Source organism: Solanum dulcamara, chromosome 5 (genome assembly GCF_947179165.1).
Source record: "Solanum dulcamara chromosome 5, daSolDulc1.2, whole genome shotgun sequence".
Classification (NCBI taxonomy): Eukaryota; Viridiplantae; Streptophyta; class Magnoliopsida; order Solanales; family Solanaceae; genus Solanum; species Solanum dulcamara.
Genome location: NC_077241.1, coordinates 71916590 through 71932559, shown reverse-complemented (window position 1 = coordinate 71932559; position 15970 = coordinate 71916590). Strand labels below are relative to the sequence as shown.

The 15970-nt window shown below is 34.1% G+C and overlaps 1 protein-coding gene across 2 annotated transcripts; it reads right to left on the bottom strand.

Annotated features, from left to right (window-relative positions):
• Positions 1-2504: 2504 nt before the first annotated feature.
• Positions 2505-15970, bottom strand: LOC129889639 (glycerol-3-phosphate acyltransferase ATS12, chloroplastic). 2 transcript variants are annotated; one of them, XM_055965035.1, is made up of 13 exons: positions 15401-15970; positions 11531-11628; positions 10516-10602; positions 10275-10372; positions 8561-8618; positions 7083-7184; positions 6933-6994; positions 6737-6847; positions 5979-6057; positions 4622-4741; positions 4435-4545; positions 2985-3163; positions 2505-2871 (listed from the first exon to the last, which is right to left on the bottom strand). In XM_055965035.1, the coding sequence occupies exons 1-12, from the start codon at positions 15750-15752 to the stop codon at positions 3029-3031; spliced, it is 1413 nt and encodes a 470-aa protein (XP_055821010.1). In that variant the 5' UTR covers positions 15753-15970; the 3' UTR covers positions 2505-2871; positions 2985-3028. The 2 variants fall into 2 exon arrangements, with proteins under 2 accessions (XP_055821010.1, XP_055821009.1); XM_055965034.1 differs by having other exon boundaries at positions 2505-2879; positions 15401-15969.

The following is a 15970-nucleotide window of genomic DNA, read 5'->3' as shown; positions in this document are numbered from 1 at the left end:
ATTTTTTTCAAAAAATATTTTATTTATAGAAAATTAAAATATTTTTTTAATAATGTAAAACTCTATGTATTAAAATAAGGATTTTAGAAGAATAAAATTGATTCTTTATTAAAAATTTTAAACACTATTTATTTTAAAATAAAATGAAAACAGATAAAATATCATTTAGTTTGGCATATAAAAAGTATTTTTTCTTCGAGTTATATGAAAAATGAATAAATAAGGAGACAAAATAGTAGAGTAAAAAACATTTCGAATAATTCTAGTTTTCAAGGATTGTTAATTTATAATAATTCCTATTTTATTTTTTTCGCATATGTCTAAAATTTCTATATGAAAATTTAGTTGAATATATGTGTTAATCAAAGGTAAAAATATACTCCCTCCATTTCAAAATAATTGAATTGTTGGAGTATTTTCTAGTGTTCACAATTCAAGATAGATGTTGATTTTTTTTTCCAATTTTACCCTTCATTAATTAAACTTCAAAATTGAGTTCCAAGAATGAATTAAATGAGTATTGAGAGGTTAACATGGAGTTTGAAAAGGGCAAAAATAAAAAAACGTGACTAATTTATGTCTTTATTTTTTTTGTTATATTCCAACAATTCAATTATTTTAAAACGAAGGAAGTATCAAACAAGAGTTAAAAAAAACAAATAACCTAATCCGAACACAGAGTAATTAATACAAAAATATCCCGTTTTACATTTTTAGTCCATGTTTCTTATCTCAACTACAAAAATATCTAGTGCACGTACATGTAAGCTATTTCACTACCATGAGAAATCCATTTGCTTTCTTATAAAAAAGATAAATAAATTGTTACAATTACGAGGTGATAAAACAATCCAGTTATCTTCAGTGGGTGTACATGTCCCAAATGCATTATTCTAATTTCTATGACACTTTCTCCATAATGATTTTTATTTTTTTTAAAATGTAGATCCAAAACAACGGGCAGGAAGTGAAGGTGAATTAATGAAAACCATATCTCTTTAATAGAATAGTATTTAATACTTCTCCGAATTAATGGAAACTATATCTCTTTAATAGAGTAGTATTTAATATTTCTATTGCTTCCTCTATTTCATATTAACTGAATTTCTAAAACTTTTTTTATTGTTCAAAATAGTTGAATTGTTCAAAGTTCAAGAGAAATATTTGAATCTTTTTTCATATTTACCTTTTGCATTAATAAAGTTTTGTAATTTTCTAAGAGTTAAACTACACTACTTACAAAGTTATACTCTAATAAGGGACTATTTGTATTTATAATTTCACATTTAATCATCTTTATGAACTTGATTAAACAAAAAGGTAATACAGAAAAATATGGTTCAAATTTTATCTTTAAATGTTTTTCTTAATATGTGTGCATTACCTTTAAAATTCAATTAATATGGAATAGAGGGAGAATTAAATACTATTGCCCCCACCCACCCACACACACACCCAACACACACCACGGCACCACCACCACCATATTAGATGAGCATTTTTAATGCTACACTGTAACTTACAAATAGTTTATAGAGTGATTAATTTTATTATTTTGCCCGATGTTTATATTAACGTACATAAAAATAACTTAGAAAAAATATACATAAACTCATAAAGTATAAGAATAGCTAGTACTGAAAATTGTTCACACTCATAAGATCATATTAATTATAGGGGCAAAATGAGAAAAATTTAATTAATATTAGTGATCAAATAATATAGGATAATTATTTTTAATAAGATGTCCATCTAAAGGAACGGAGGGAGTATATCATTATCATAGTGCATAAAGAGTGACACTGTTGAAACAAGAAGCGCTTATATACGAATACACTGGTGAAGGAGTTCTTAGAATGCATAGATATGGCTGTCTCATCTCTTTCTGAAAGTAAAATAGCACAATTTGAAAATAAATGGAAGCCTCACCAAAACAATATCTTCAGTTGAAACTGACACCCGAAAGGTAGTTATCGAAGAAACATGTCCACTTCAAGCACATAAGAGGAAAGCCAACAGGAATGTAAAGACTATTTACTGGAAGCGTAAGTGGAGAAATATTACAAAGAAAATAAATTCAAAGGAGAGAACAGAATGGGCCAGCAGAACCCGTAAGAATATGCTTGTTGTAGCGGCCATCTTGGGAAATCCAATTATTGGGATTTGGGAGGCATTATGCCGAAGGACCTTTCAAGTTCTGCTTTCATTAGGAGTTACATTGGATTATTGTAATTTGTAGCTACCATGATATGGTGAATACTCGATCAAATAAAAATGTGACTTAGATTGATCAAAAGGACCAAACATTAAACCGCACTACGGGGGCAGGAGTTTTGCATCCTTAATTTACCTCTTTGTAGAGTAAATTAGAGAAGTCAATTGAAGGAAATAGGTTAATAGCCACTACCGTAGACACTAAACCTGACAGCATTTGACACAAGACACTGTCAAATGTTACATCAAACAGCATCTCACGCTTACAGAAATTACAACACAAACGGAACTGTTGCAGAGCATCATTTATTATATTTCCGAACAAATTGGATTACCACTTCAAAGGCAAGATGGGCAAATCTAGGATAGCTACTTTACACTTGACCTTAAAAAGTCAGAATTGACTGTACTTGAAAGCTATCATTACTAACAAATTTGGATCTAACATTTCGTAGATACAATGTAAAGCAACTGTACATTCGTGTCAAAAGAATTATCTAAGCCCTGCCAAAAAATTCCTTCGGGTTATGTTTCCTGTAACTACGAGAATTGCTTGTTTGTATCAACTTTCTGCATAGACCAACCACATGAAGAATGGTATGTGGAAAGATTGTGAGTGTTATCCTTGTGATTTGATTATAACTTCCAAACAAACATCTGCAAAACTAGTAATATATACCCACAAAACAAGAATCAGAGACGCAAGGAATGACGCCAATTGTTCCAGTTTTAAATTTACTCAACAGATCTATTGCGAGTGAAGTACATACCTGGCTACAGCAACAAGGTATGAAAAATAAAGTTGGAACAGAAGCTACTGCCATGGTTGTGATAATGAAACACTAGGTATTGATGCCTCCAGTCCTTGTTTGCCATGTATAGCAGAATTTAACACCTTGTACTGCTGGTTTACAGAGTCATAAAGTGCCTTTGTATATACCATCTTAGCCTGCATTAAGAAAAGTATATACCCTTAAGACCCTAGATGCAATTAACTTTTTTGGTGTGCAGTTTTTTGTAGCTTTCGTGGATTCATCTCTCATTTCCTTGATCAAAAAGACCAGCCGCGATGCATTTCCCATCTATTTGGGAGGAGGGAGGAGATGGGGAGAAAGAAAACAAAAGTTCCAATAGCATCTCATAAAAATAAGATGCAAATCTGTGGCTGTGAAATGGGACATCGATTTAAGATAGAGAACCCCGTGGAAATAGAACATTAAAGAGAATTTTTACAGTGAAATGAAAGAAGACCCAATTGGTGAAACCATTTTCTTTAGTGAACAACAGGAAGCAGAGGCAAGTGGAAAATGTTTGAGCTTAAAGGTCTGAAAGGCAGTGAAATTAGTTGAACTATCTTCTTTATTTAATGATAAAAAAGAGAAGCAAAGGAAAAATGCTTGAGCTGAAGGTCTGAAAGGGTCTGGGAAGAGAAGAATTACTGAAACTACAGAAGTTGGAGGTAGAAAAACTAGTAGTACAACTGTCAAGCACAGCAGAGCTTAGGTAGCTTAAAATTAAAGGAGAAAACACAGATGACAGCCAAACATGTCACTTTACACCTATAGGAGGTAGCTTTATATTGGCAATTAGTGTTACTGAAAGTCTCATCAACCAACTTCCGATATAATTCAACACTCTGGGCAAATTCATCATCCATTGAATTTCATGGAAAACAATTTTTCTTTTTTGGCACATTGGAAGGTAAGAATCCATCATATTTGTAAAGGTAAAGAAGTATCACAAAATTTCCATCTTTACTTCATTTTCTTTTCCCCTGATATAGTGACAGCTTTAATTATCCTCAGCAAGCTATAGATGCATATTCAGCTTCAGTTTATAGAATTAACTTGACAAAAAATGAATAAAACAAAGCAGTATTAGATGAATGTTTTACTTGCACATTGAAAGTTCCTTTAGAGCTTTACTTCTTAACTTTCCACGACCAGGAGAATAGCTCAACAGAAGGAATCAAAATTTCTGCTGAACCCACCCCCCTCTCAGAAAAGGTCAAATAGCTGTTCATTTTGGTCTCAAATATGGAAAGCAAAAGAGTTTGGTCCAACTTTTCTTCTTCTCCTTCATTCTCTATTAAATAGAATGAATTCCCCCATGTTCCCCAACAAATATCACTAAACCTCTCATTAGGCTGCAGAATTTATTTCAAAAAAAGCTTACAATAATTTAAGTATTAAACCAAAGTGGACTCCCGTAACAACTAACCTCAGGGTCCTCCAAAGCACCAGCAACCTCATGAAAATCAATTTTGGGTGCTATGGATATGCCAGCTCCATGAAAAGATACAACTCTTTTCTCTCCAATATTTTTCTCAACCTGTACGTAAGCAAGCAGGGATACGTAAGATCATAAAGTCATTACAGAAACAAAAGTAATTGACACAGTGACCAACCTGGGCTGGAGGGGGCATAATATCATGGCACAATATTGCTAGAGGATAAATGTGACCAGGGACACCAGCATGTTCTACAAGCCTCCTCATGTTGTCTGTCGCGGAAGCATCAAATGGTGCCTGAAGAAAGACAAGCAAAATGTTCAACCACAAGCTGCTCAAAATCAATTAATCAACTATCCATCAGTCACAGATCAGTTGGAATCTGTTATATGATTCCTCTATATCCATTCAGGCCCATTTCATTCCAATGCAAAATACTTGGCCTTTTTTAAGGCAAATTATGGGTTCTCTAAACCGAATACCTGTTCCTTGAATCTGGCTAATTTGGAAACAATATATTGATTTATTTTTTTTAAAATGGCTCTTAACTAAGCATCATGGCGAAGCATAACTACCAAAACTTTTGAAACTAACTGTCCATCATATACATAGAACTATGCTGGAGAAGAAGAGATATTATCACAGCTTATCAACATCACCCTGGAACTGTCACAAGGAAAATGCAATGGAGAAGTTTACTGCATGTATCCATGCAAAATCTCAATAGGAAGAAGCTGTGAACCATAGCATGTACCCATGCAAAATCTCAATAGGATACGAACAATTGACTCTCCCTTAAAAGTTCAGGCAAATAATGCCAACATATTCTGAGCACTGAATCATAAATGCCCCAGCACACATCTGCAGATGACTTTTCTCTTAAAGAGTCATAAACAACCTCACCTATGAAACGGCTATTGGTCAGGAACACATATTATTGAAACAACAGGTCAGACAACTCTAACTTACCCCCCTAATGAAGTTCACCTAGCAAGAAGTAATCAAGAACAGTAGACAATTAAGTCAGTGGAAGAAAATCTTAAGATGTAAATTGGCATCAGATGTAATCCAGAAGATGTGGGAGCCTTACCCTATTTCTTAGGCAGGGAAAGCACATCAGCCCACAAAGGAATTAAGAATCACTTAAAAGAATAAGGTAGCAACACTTACTTCCTCCATTTCAAATTATGATAGTTTTTCTACTTTGGGACTTCCCAAAATGTTTTCACCACTCCACTTAGATTATTAGTTTATACAACTTTCCAGAATTCAAATTTGTTTCAGTGTTTTCTTCATCAAACTAACTTTTGAACTACTATTTAATTCTTTTCTATACTACCACTAATAAAATACAGAGTCAAATTAACATATTAAACCCCCTCCTCTGTACAAACCGTCATATGAATGAAACGGAGAAAATACCTTGTCAAGGGAAGGATGTTGGCCATGCTTGTAAACGTACGCCCATCAAAATAGAATGAAAAGATAAATATATGGAAAGACAACTATAATTAAATTTAAAAAGGAATCTTACTGGATACCATTCTTTTGTAACAGGGTCCGGCCTATCTCTTCCACCACTAGGAGCAATCCATATTATTTTTGATCCACTCCTGGATCACAAGTACATGTACCCTCAGATGTATGCTTCCATCAAAAGAGCAATAGTGGGATATCAGAAAGAACAAAAATGAGCTATCTCGAATTGCCAAAAAAACATGTATCATTGGATGTCCTCCTCTATAATTGTGCTAACAAAACCAATAGTTAACTAGGACTTGGAAGTATGAATCTGATAAAGCGTCATATAGTGCATATAGTGGATGATGATTGAATTTCACATCCATGATCATGAGAAAACCTCCATCTATCATATCTGTATTATCTTCTGCACATTCATATTAGTCATTTCTACCGCAACTTGCTCTATGATTTTCTTCCATGCAGAATAATCAAGTAGGGTTGAACCTCCACATGAAAGAACTATCATACATCTGAGCAAACAAGCTTTTCCGATAGCTAGAGAAGATGAAGAGTACACATGCAATATTAGGCTTAGCTTGCCATTTAATCATGTTCAATACGCCTAGAGCTTAGAAGAGAGAATCTTCCATTTTGTCGGTAAAACTAAGCAGAAAATATCTTAATGAGAGATTGGCACAGGGTAAAATTGTGTACTAATGCCTCCAGAATAAAACCCCGAGACTGCCTAACATTACAACTTGCAAAGTAAAAGCTTCACCAAAATACTCCAAGAAAGACAAAGCAATAGCAGCATAACTGCATGAGTACCTCAATAGCAAAGCCATCTCCTTCAAGCTTCTTGTGTTTGCTCTCTTTTTCATCTCAACAAGTTCGGGGTCGTCATTCATATGTTTTTTCGAATAAACACACAGGAGATTCCTAGACATATTAAGTTTGTCAAATGTCTAAAAGTAGTAAATGATGATTTCTGTACATATGCTGACAATGCTATCTAAGTAAGCACCTTCCCATGCTGAATGGCTTGCAAAGAGGATCAGTAATAACTCTATCTCCAGCAACATAGATCTGTTTACCAGTAAGCGTAATCTAGTGAATTAAGCTACTTGAGGAATAATTATATTATAAAGTGCAATAGGGAGAAAAAAGTTATAACAATGTTCTCAGCAATATCTGGGTGCTTTGACTCAAGCAAGAGTGCAATAATCGCAGGATCCGCTTCACTTTGGTGGTTTGACATCAAGACAACATTATCGCCCTGAAATTAGTATAAAGAGATAGTGATTCAGTAAATGCAACAGGAATAATGATCAAGACAATGTGTAAAAAGCCATGCAACAAAAGAATTGGGCAAACATATCAACAACTAAATTTGAGCTTTATTAACAGTAAATGAAATAACAAAATGAATTTCAAGAGAGAATTAAAATTCTACAGTAACACTCTTTTTTGCTTTTCTTTTTTTGGATAAAGTGTACGGTAAGCACTCAAGAGTTCTCCATCTATAGTTAGTGATATACAGCATCGAAGAAGAATATTCAACTTTATAAGAAGATCCTTTAGACATAAACCAGTGGCCGTGCAGGTGATAAAGAGATAGTTAGTCCACCCACAACATTCTGAGCCAAGACTATTATTTGTAGATCTTGTTTAAATAGTGAGCATATAATTTTGAGGATAAGAAGAGCACATACATCTAACTGGCAAGTAACTTTCCTTGACAAAACGCATAGAGCAAGAAAGATACCTAAATATTTTCAATAAGAAGACAGACAAACCGCCAAGCAAAAGATTACAGAAGTTCGGAAGTGGAAATATGTCAATATTCCTACTTTGGAGTTTCTACCATCTTTTTGAGGTTCAATCATATAATATAGTAAAGCTGAGGAGTTACAAAGCCTATGTACATTTATCCCCCAATCAAGGAAGCAGCTGAATAGAGTGGAAATTAGGAAAAGTGATCTGGTACATCCAATAAGGCGAATAAGAAGAAAATATGGATCTTCATGTAAGGGGGTCTGAAAAGAAAGGTCATGTTAAGCTCAAATTTTGAGAATGTGCTCTAGAAAAATCTTCCAGCATTGCTTGATTAGGCAAGGAATTGTTAAGCGGATCTTTTTTCTTTGATCAAGTAAAAGTGTTTTCATTCATATACATGGTCATAAACAGTCGTACACAAAGGGTATACCAAAAGCTAAGAATCTACAAAACGATACAATTCTGTACAAACTCCACCCAATCATCTGTATAACAAGAACTTTCTGTGTGTACCAAAAGAAAATAAGGGAACGGAAACTACTACAAAAAAAATATCCTATTTCTCTCTCCAAACAACCCATATCAACGCAAGCGGACCCACATTAAGCAGATACAAACATCAATTAGCAAAACCTTTTTCATTTGATTTACCATGATCCCCAACCAGTACAAGAACAAGAGAAGTGTTTTATGCTTGGTGTATTATTTCATGACAGTTGTCCAGTGAGATCTCATGCATGCCTAAAATAAAGTTTCGATTCAACCGATTCACTTTAAACAGTTGATCATGGAATAGCTATCCTTATTCATACCAATTAGCATATATACAGAAGAAACTAATAAATAGAAACACTCTGACAATCTCAAATGCCGAACCTGTTTAAGCTTCTCTGCCATTTCACTGAAAACTGAGATATTCCCAACATAAGAACTCCTAAGAACTCAAAAATACTATAGGTTAGAGTCCGAAGTAAATCATGAATTATGCAGGGAACAAGGCTATTTACTAAAATGCAAAGAGCCAAAGAAAGATCAATTTCTAATAACCACATTTGATATGCACTCTCTAAAGCTGATTAAAAAAAATCAATAGCAGCAGTATGCTTGTCCATAATGGAGATATTGTTCGCCAGCGCCCCTAGCAGAGGTAAAGCAGGGAATTCCTTGAACAACACAAACAACCCTCTAACACCATACTTCTCCAAAAGAATTACAAATTTTGAATTTCCTATCCACTACTCAATAATGTGCAACTTCACCCTTTGTTTTAAAATATGTTTCTTACTTTCCTTTTTGGTATGCTTAACTCTTTAATTCCAACATCCTGCATAGCATGTTTGAGTATACAAGAATCAAGATCATTTTGATACATTACCTATATCTTTAGTTTAAGATCACAAGATTAAAAAATCTCCCTACCTTGAACAACATGTTCAGTCACACCAAGACACATAAATTGAAATGGAGGGAGTAAAATATATCCCTACATCATAGTAATTTTACACCAAAAAGCTAAGCTTCATGTGTAACTCGACTCACACAACTCAGCAAAGTGCTACACAGACTAACTAGCTAATAAACGGTCAAATAGAAATCAACTTAAATACCAGCAACATTGTATGGTGATTAAGTTGTTCATACAATGATTATAGAACTTCAATTTGTAAGTATTTGCTAATTGTTCCTCTTTTCAGGAGGTTTATTACATCCTTATCTTTAAAAGACTAGAATACTTTTTATGTCGTTTTCAAATATCCATATTTAGATCATAAAATCAATGGAATAGGTCTGATGAATGGATAGTTAGATTGTTAGACACCCAGTACTTTAAAAGACACCCAGTACTTTGAATCGTGTCTTTCCTTTCGAACTACAGGATTGCAATGAGGCATTTAATAGGATCATCACTGGGTAAAAATAATGAACAGACACTAGAGCATGACGAACTATTCATCAGAATAGTTCAATCACTTAGCTCTTTCTTTCAGAAAAAAGTAGATCGGAGGATTTTCCCAACCAATTGAGAAAATTGCATCATTATACCTAAATCACAATGAAGAAATAATTAGGGTAATAACAAAATTATTTTTCCCTATACATAAAGGCAAAGGATTTAGTTATCCCTTTCATCAATGATCAAAATAATTTTATGCTGGCCATTAGTAGTTTAGAACGTTATTCTAACATGACATAATCCCTTTCCCCATTAGATATAAATGATTTCAGTAGTTTTACTATCTGCCCTAAACCCAATCTTCCAACATGTTATTATCTCATATATTCATCCACCACCTCGTATAAAATAGAACTAGCACCAGCTTATCTGTACCTAAATCTATATAGGCATCATTCCATTATCTACAAGGTATAAAGAGGACAAATAGAGCATGCCAGGTCTGAATTTGTTGATCTCAACAAGCAAATGTTACAGTGACAAAAAGATGTGGATCAAAGGATATATTTAAGTTGTTTACTCAAATAATACCTGTGAATTCAATCGTTAACCAGATTGAATGAATAACACTCAGTTTTTAATTTAGTCAAACTATTACATGATCCTGAACACTACAGAGAGAAAACTGAGACTCACCTGAAATCAACTAATTGGCGGATATAATTTTGACCAAACTTGTAATAGTCAAAAGGTTCGCGAATGGCCTTGTGATACGGCGAGAATTCAAAAGGATCCTGAAATAAGAGCATTGCTACATTTATCATGTTACATTCTAACAACTTGATAGAATACATGTGCTTGGATGAAGTAAAGAGAAACAAAGATATAGGGGAAACTTCCAGCATGAATTTGAAAAATCCACACGGCAGAGGACTACCTTCACATCCACAAAAACACGATCCAATACAAGAGCCATGTTATACAAAATGGTCTCATCTGCTTTGGGCACTCCACTTTGTAAAACCTTTAAAAAAACAATCAGGAAAAATCATGAGGGGCACATGACCACCAAAAGTTCCAAATAAACAAAAGAGAAAACGCCAAATGATTCCAGGTCTCAACAAACTGTTCTCTCTCAAAGCAAAGCATATGAGCATCATGAATAAAGTAAATCCTAACAGATTGATAATATGATATGTATAAAAGATTGATTTGATTACTTTACCAAATATGATAAGTCTAAAAGTAGTAGTCTTCCAAGAATGAAATAAATAAAATTCTCTACATTTTAGCTGGAAAGAGGGAGCGAGTAGGGGAGTTGTTCTTAGATATTTAAATTGAGAATACTTGAGAAGAAGAAACAAGAAAGACGTGTGCGGAAAAATCAGGCAAAGACAAACATACAAATATAAACATGATTTATCTTTATTATTGCTTTGCCATCCCAAGGTCATATCTTCCATGCTATAGGAAGAAATGATACTGAACATGTGGAGTGTGAGAATATATTTAGAATCTTCACAAGGGCGTAACCTATGATCTTCAGGTCATTTTCTGAAAATACTTGGCCCCGTACTAATGTCTTTCCACATAATTGGTTACAAAAAAGTCATGACATGCCAAATTGTGGCTTCTCTCTCCATTTTAGCTTTTCCAGCTCAAGAGTTTTATCTATAGCGCGAACTTATTTTTTCATACCAACACCATGTAGTTATATAATACCATCCACTAAAATCCAAATGATCAAATACATTAAAAGAAACAAAATATCCATCATCTTAAATCTATTATATAGTGTTCTTTAGTAACCTAAGAAAGCATGTTATAACCCAAAAAGTATGTTCATGCAAGAAGATTCTTGCATATGAGCAAACACATCTAAGAGAACAAAGCACCCATGACCCAATACTTAAAAGTACATTTATCCACAAGTCCGAAGAAAGTTATTTTACTGCATTCCGATAGTTCTGATACAATTCCTCCATTCCTTCAGCAATATTAAGCGGCAGTTTTTCATCTTCCACAGCTTTTCGAACAGCAGATAGCAAGTCTGCACAGGAAATAGAACACTCAATGCAGGGGGGAAAGACAGAAAAAGATTCAATCAGAACAATTAGAATATATCTACCAAAATAATGTCTCTGCACAAGGACAAGGGAATCATCTGCTGAGCAGTATGTTTAAATTTAACAAACAAAAAAATCGAGAAAAATCAAGACACTAAAAGATAGCAAGGTGACTAGATAAGCATCGGCAGCAAAGTTACACTTGCAACTGCCACAAACATCCTAGTAGGTTTCTAAAACCTTTTGAGACAAAGTTTTCTAGAATTTTGCAGCAATTCCACCATTCTAGAACTATAACTTGCAATACCAACCCTTACTCAGATGTCCACAGTTTCTCTTTTTGACCGGTAAACAATATCAATAAAAGTTCTAGATGGCAATGCACCCATTAACATTAAAGCATACAAGTATCCAAAGGAAACTAGACACCACGAAAAAACCTATCAGATACTTCAAATCCCAAGGAAGTACTAAGTAGACAACATATAATAGACTCGAGCAATCCGATAACCTTGACAAACGGAAAAAAGAAACAAATATTTCCCTTCCTTTTTCTCTTCCTTCCACAGATGTGGCACTTCTTACAATGCCAAAAAACACTCCTTGATACTAGGTTTTTCTAGCTTTTTACTTTACTCTAGAAAACAACAAACCATTGCAGAAAGAAAAACATCTGTTACTGATGCACCAGTTTCACAACTCTTTTAACCCTCAAAACCAACAAATCCTTAAATAATACGAAAAAAGGCCTAAAATGCCCTCGAACTATTGGAAATGGTACAAAAATACCCGTCATCCATCTATTGGGCCTAAAATGCCCTCGACATCCACCTTTAGGTCCAAAAATGACCTTTTCTTTAACGGAAAAGGACATAAAGGATATTGTTGTACCATTTCCAATAGTTCGAGGGCACTTTAAGCCCTTTTTCGTAATTAAAATTCTGTTAAATAAATTTTGATTTATAAGTAATTTTAAATAATTAAATTGTAACCAATAGATGGCCGCCACGTGTTTAAAAAAATTATTCAAATAAAATTGTGTTAAATAAATTTTGATTTATAATTAATTTTAAATAATTAAATTATAACCAATAGATGGCCGCCATGTGTTTAAAAAAATTATTCAAATTATTTAATTAAAATTATGTTAAAGAAAAGGTCATTTTTGGAATTGAAGGTGGATGGTTATCATATAAAATTCTGAAAATTAATGCCCTTGCCATCCACCTTTAGGTCCAAAAACGACTTTTTCTTTAACATAATTTTAATTAAATAATTTTTTAACCACGTGGCGGCCATCTATTGGTTACAATTTAATTATTTAAAATTAATTATAAATTAAAATTTCTTTGACATAATTTTAATTAAATAATTTGAATAATTTTTTTAAACAAGTGGCGGTATCTATTGGTTACAATTTAATTATTTAAAATTAATTATAAATCAAAATTTATTTAATAGAATTTTAATTACAGAAAAGGGCCTAAAATGCCCTCGAATTATTGAAAATGGTACAAAAATGCCCCTCATGCCCTTTTCCGTTAAAGAAAAGGTCATTTTTAGACTTAAAGGTGGATGTCAAGGATATTTTAGTCCCAGTAGATGGATGAGGGGCATTTTTGTACCATTTCTAATAATTTGAGGGCATTTAAGCCTTTTTCCTTAAATAATATAAACTCTACACTCATCCCAAATCACCTGTCAAAAATATAAGCCAACAACATGACATGTATTTAAGACCCTACTTTAAAATTTCATGTAGATGACTAGCATCTAAGGCATGACATGTTTTAAAGACCCTACGTTGCAAGATTTCATGTAGATGACCAGCCCCTAAGACAGACAGTGCTGGTTGAGAACTGCTACAGATGTCTGTCGAGGCACAAACCACAGCCCAAAAAGAAAGACAAAACACGATAAGGTTATATCATGATTACCCAAAAAGACAAAGGAAAAAAGCACCCAAGGTTTTCATCCATAACAATAGCTTTTTGTAAAGAGTGCTGAAAACGAGATACTACCACAGATGTCAAAAATCGATCCATAGTCTTAACTGGTGACTTCAATGTCCCAAATATGACATATGCAAATTGGTGATTCCAGAATCAACCATTAAAAGCTTCACATGTGCTCATAATAAATGTCAAATGTGATAAACAGTCAAGAGAAAGCTTGTTATTCAAAACAAAAGTGTACTTCTGTGGAAAAGGATTGTTGCCTAACCAACTTCTGGAAAATTATCAATAAAAGTTCTCGTAGAATCTGAGAATGAAGTTTTTACTATGCACATTGCATATCATGAATTAGTAACTGCTTCCAATTACAAGAAAAAATCTCAATTAACTCGAACTTCCCATCATTGGAATAGTTACAGAATCTCCAAGAATGCAAACCAGTCTATAGCTTCTACCTCACAGCAATTAACTCCTTCATACCAAACAGGGGGCCAAAAAGAGTAAGCAGAAGTGACTAGAAACCACTAAGCGTCTTAATTCTCTTTCACAATCCACTGTTGTTAGTCTATTTGCCTGTTTATTTTGGTGTTCATAACAAGATTTTCCACCTCCTAATCGTTACTTCGCCTTACTCTTCAGTTTATATCATCCCCATCACCCCATCCACTATAATTGTCTAGAGTCTTTCACCATCCTCAGGTTAGCGAGCACTTCCATCAAGATGGACTCGCATCGTTCCTCAAGTGTAGTTCTAGTTATCCGTTTGATAGTTTTGCTAGTTATCTGTTTGAGATATCTCTATAAAGTTAAAAGCAACAAACCCCAACTGATGTGCTTCATAGCCAACACATCCCATTCACCATCAAAAACAAAACAATCATTGAACTTACTGTAAAAGTCTGTCCTAATAGATATAATCAAAGATTACTAGAAAAATAAAAACATACTATACTCGATGCATCAAGGTTAAAAAATTCATTGACTTGGTGTTTGAACTGTTAAGCATGCTTCCACAAATAAGTACTCTTATTGCAATTTTATGCCCACGTCAATTTCATAAATACACTACTCAAACTGCTTTTGCAACCAACCAATTCATCTATTAGAATGGACTCTTGTCCTACAAGTCTATTTGATAGGACTATTAGGAAAAAACAAACAGTAAATAAACCTTAGATAGCTATCGTTTTATTTTAGCTTGGACATAGAGTTCACTAGTTTATGTGGCAAAGCAATTATTACTTGATAAAATTCAAAGTAAACTCCATGCTAAATGCATTATTAGTTCTACTCAACTATGGGCTCAACGCATTTTCTTCATAGCAACAAACAAAGGGAAGTTCAGGAGTAGGAGAAACAGAAATATGAGAAAAATAAAAAATAAATATGCATTTCCGCGAATGTAATAATGCGCCTCGTTGTTCAGCATTGTTAGTTGTGAAGAATATTGAGAAATTCAATGCATTCGAAAGAAAACGACATCGTAGCGTGAACATGTTACGCACAAAAATGCAGGAGATATTTCAACAGAGAATGATTTAAGAGAAAATAAGCCGCACAGAAATAGCACAAAATGCAGAAGATACTTCAAAATTCTAAAAGTAAAAAAGTGAAAGTAGAGATATAAAGCACAAAATGCACAAGATATTTCAACAGCGAACAAGAGTAAAGGGAAAATAAACCGCACAAAACGCACAAGATACTTCAAATTCAAAAAGAAAATACGCGAGAGTAGAGATATAAAAACACAAAATGCACAAGATATTTCAAATCGAAGAAAAAAGAATATCTAGAGAAAAACCTTCTCCAGTGCGTGCGTCAAGGAAGTTTCGGGAGTGCGGAAGCTCATGGCTCTCAGAAGCAGAAACTGTCATGGCGGCGGCGGCGGCAGCAGCAGTACTTGAAGTTGATTCCTTCTTATCTTCAATCATTTCCGCCATTCCACGTACCTTCGAAGCACAAAACACGGCACAAGGTAACTTCCGAATCCCAACACTCCTCGATTTCACGGCGAAGCAGGAAATCGGAAATAGCCTCGAAGTTGCTGCAGAAGAAACAATTCTTACTCCTACTGATACACAAGTTGAAAATGAAGATAACGGCCTCGGAATGCGTGAAGAAGAAGAAGACGAAGACGCAGAGAGGATCAACATCACCACAGACTGGACGATTTTAGAGAGAGAAAGTGAACGAACATTTAGAGAGAGAGGGGCTCGGGAAAGAAAGGTGAGGAGGGAAATGAATATGAGCGTGTGTGTGAGAGAGAGAGAAAGAGAGAGAGAGAGTGTTTTTATTAGGAGAGGGAGCACGTGTTTTCCATCGCCCAATTGTGTGTGTAATACAGTTATTTGAGCTTCTTCTTCTTTTTTTT

Excerpts from the sequence above, each read along its gene's own strand:
- LOC129889639 (XM_055965035.1), bottom strand. The coding sequence starts at position 15,752 with ATGTTGATCCTCTCTGCGTCTTCGTCTTCTTCTTCTTCACGCATTCCG. Across the intron at positions 11,629-15,400 it reads TGACGCACGCACTGGAGAAG|ACTTGCTATCTGCTGTTCGA; the intron begins GTTTTTCTCTAG and ends TTTCCTGTGCAG. Across the intron at positions 6,058-6,736 it reads GAGATGGCTTTGCTATTGAG|GAGTGGATCAAAAATAATAT; the intron begins GTACTCATGCAG and ends CTTGTGATCCAG.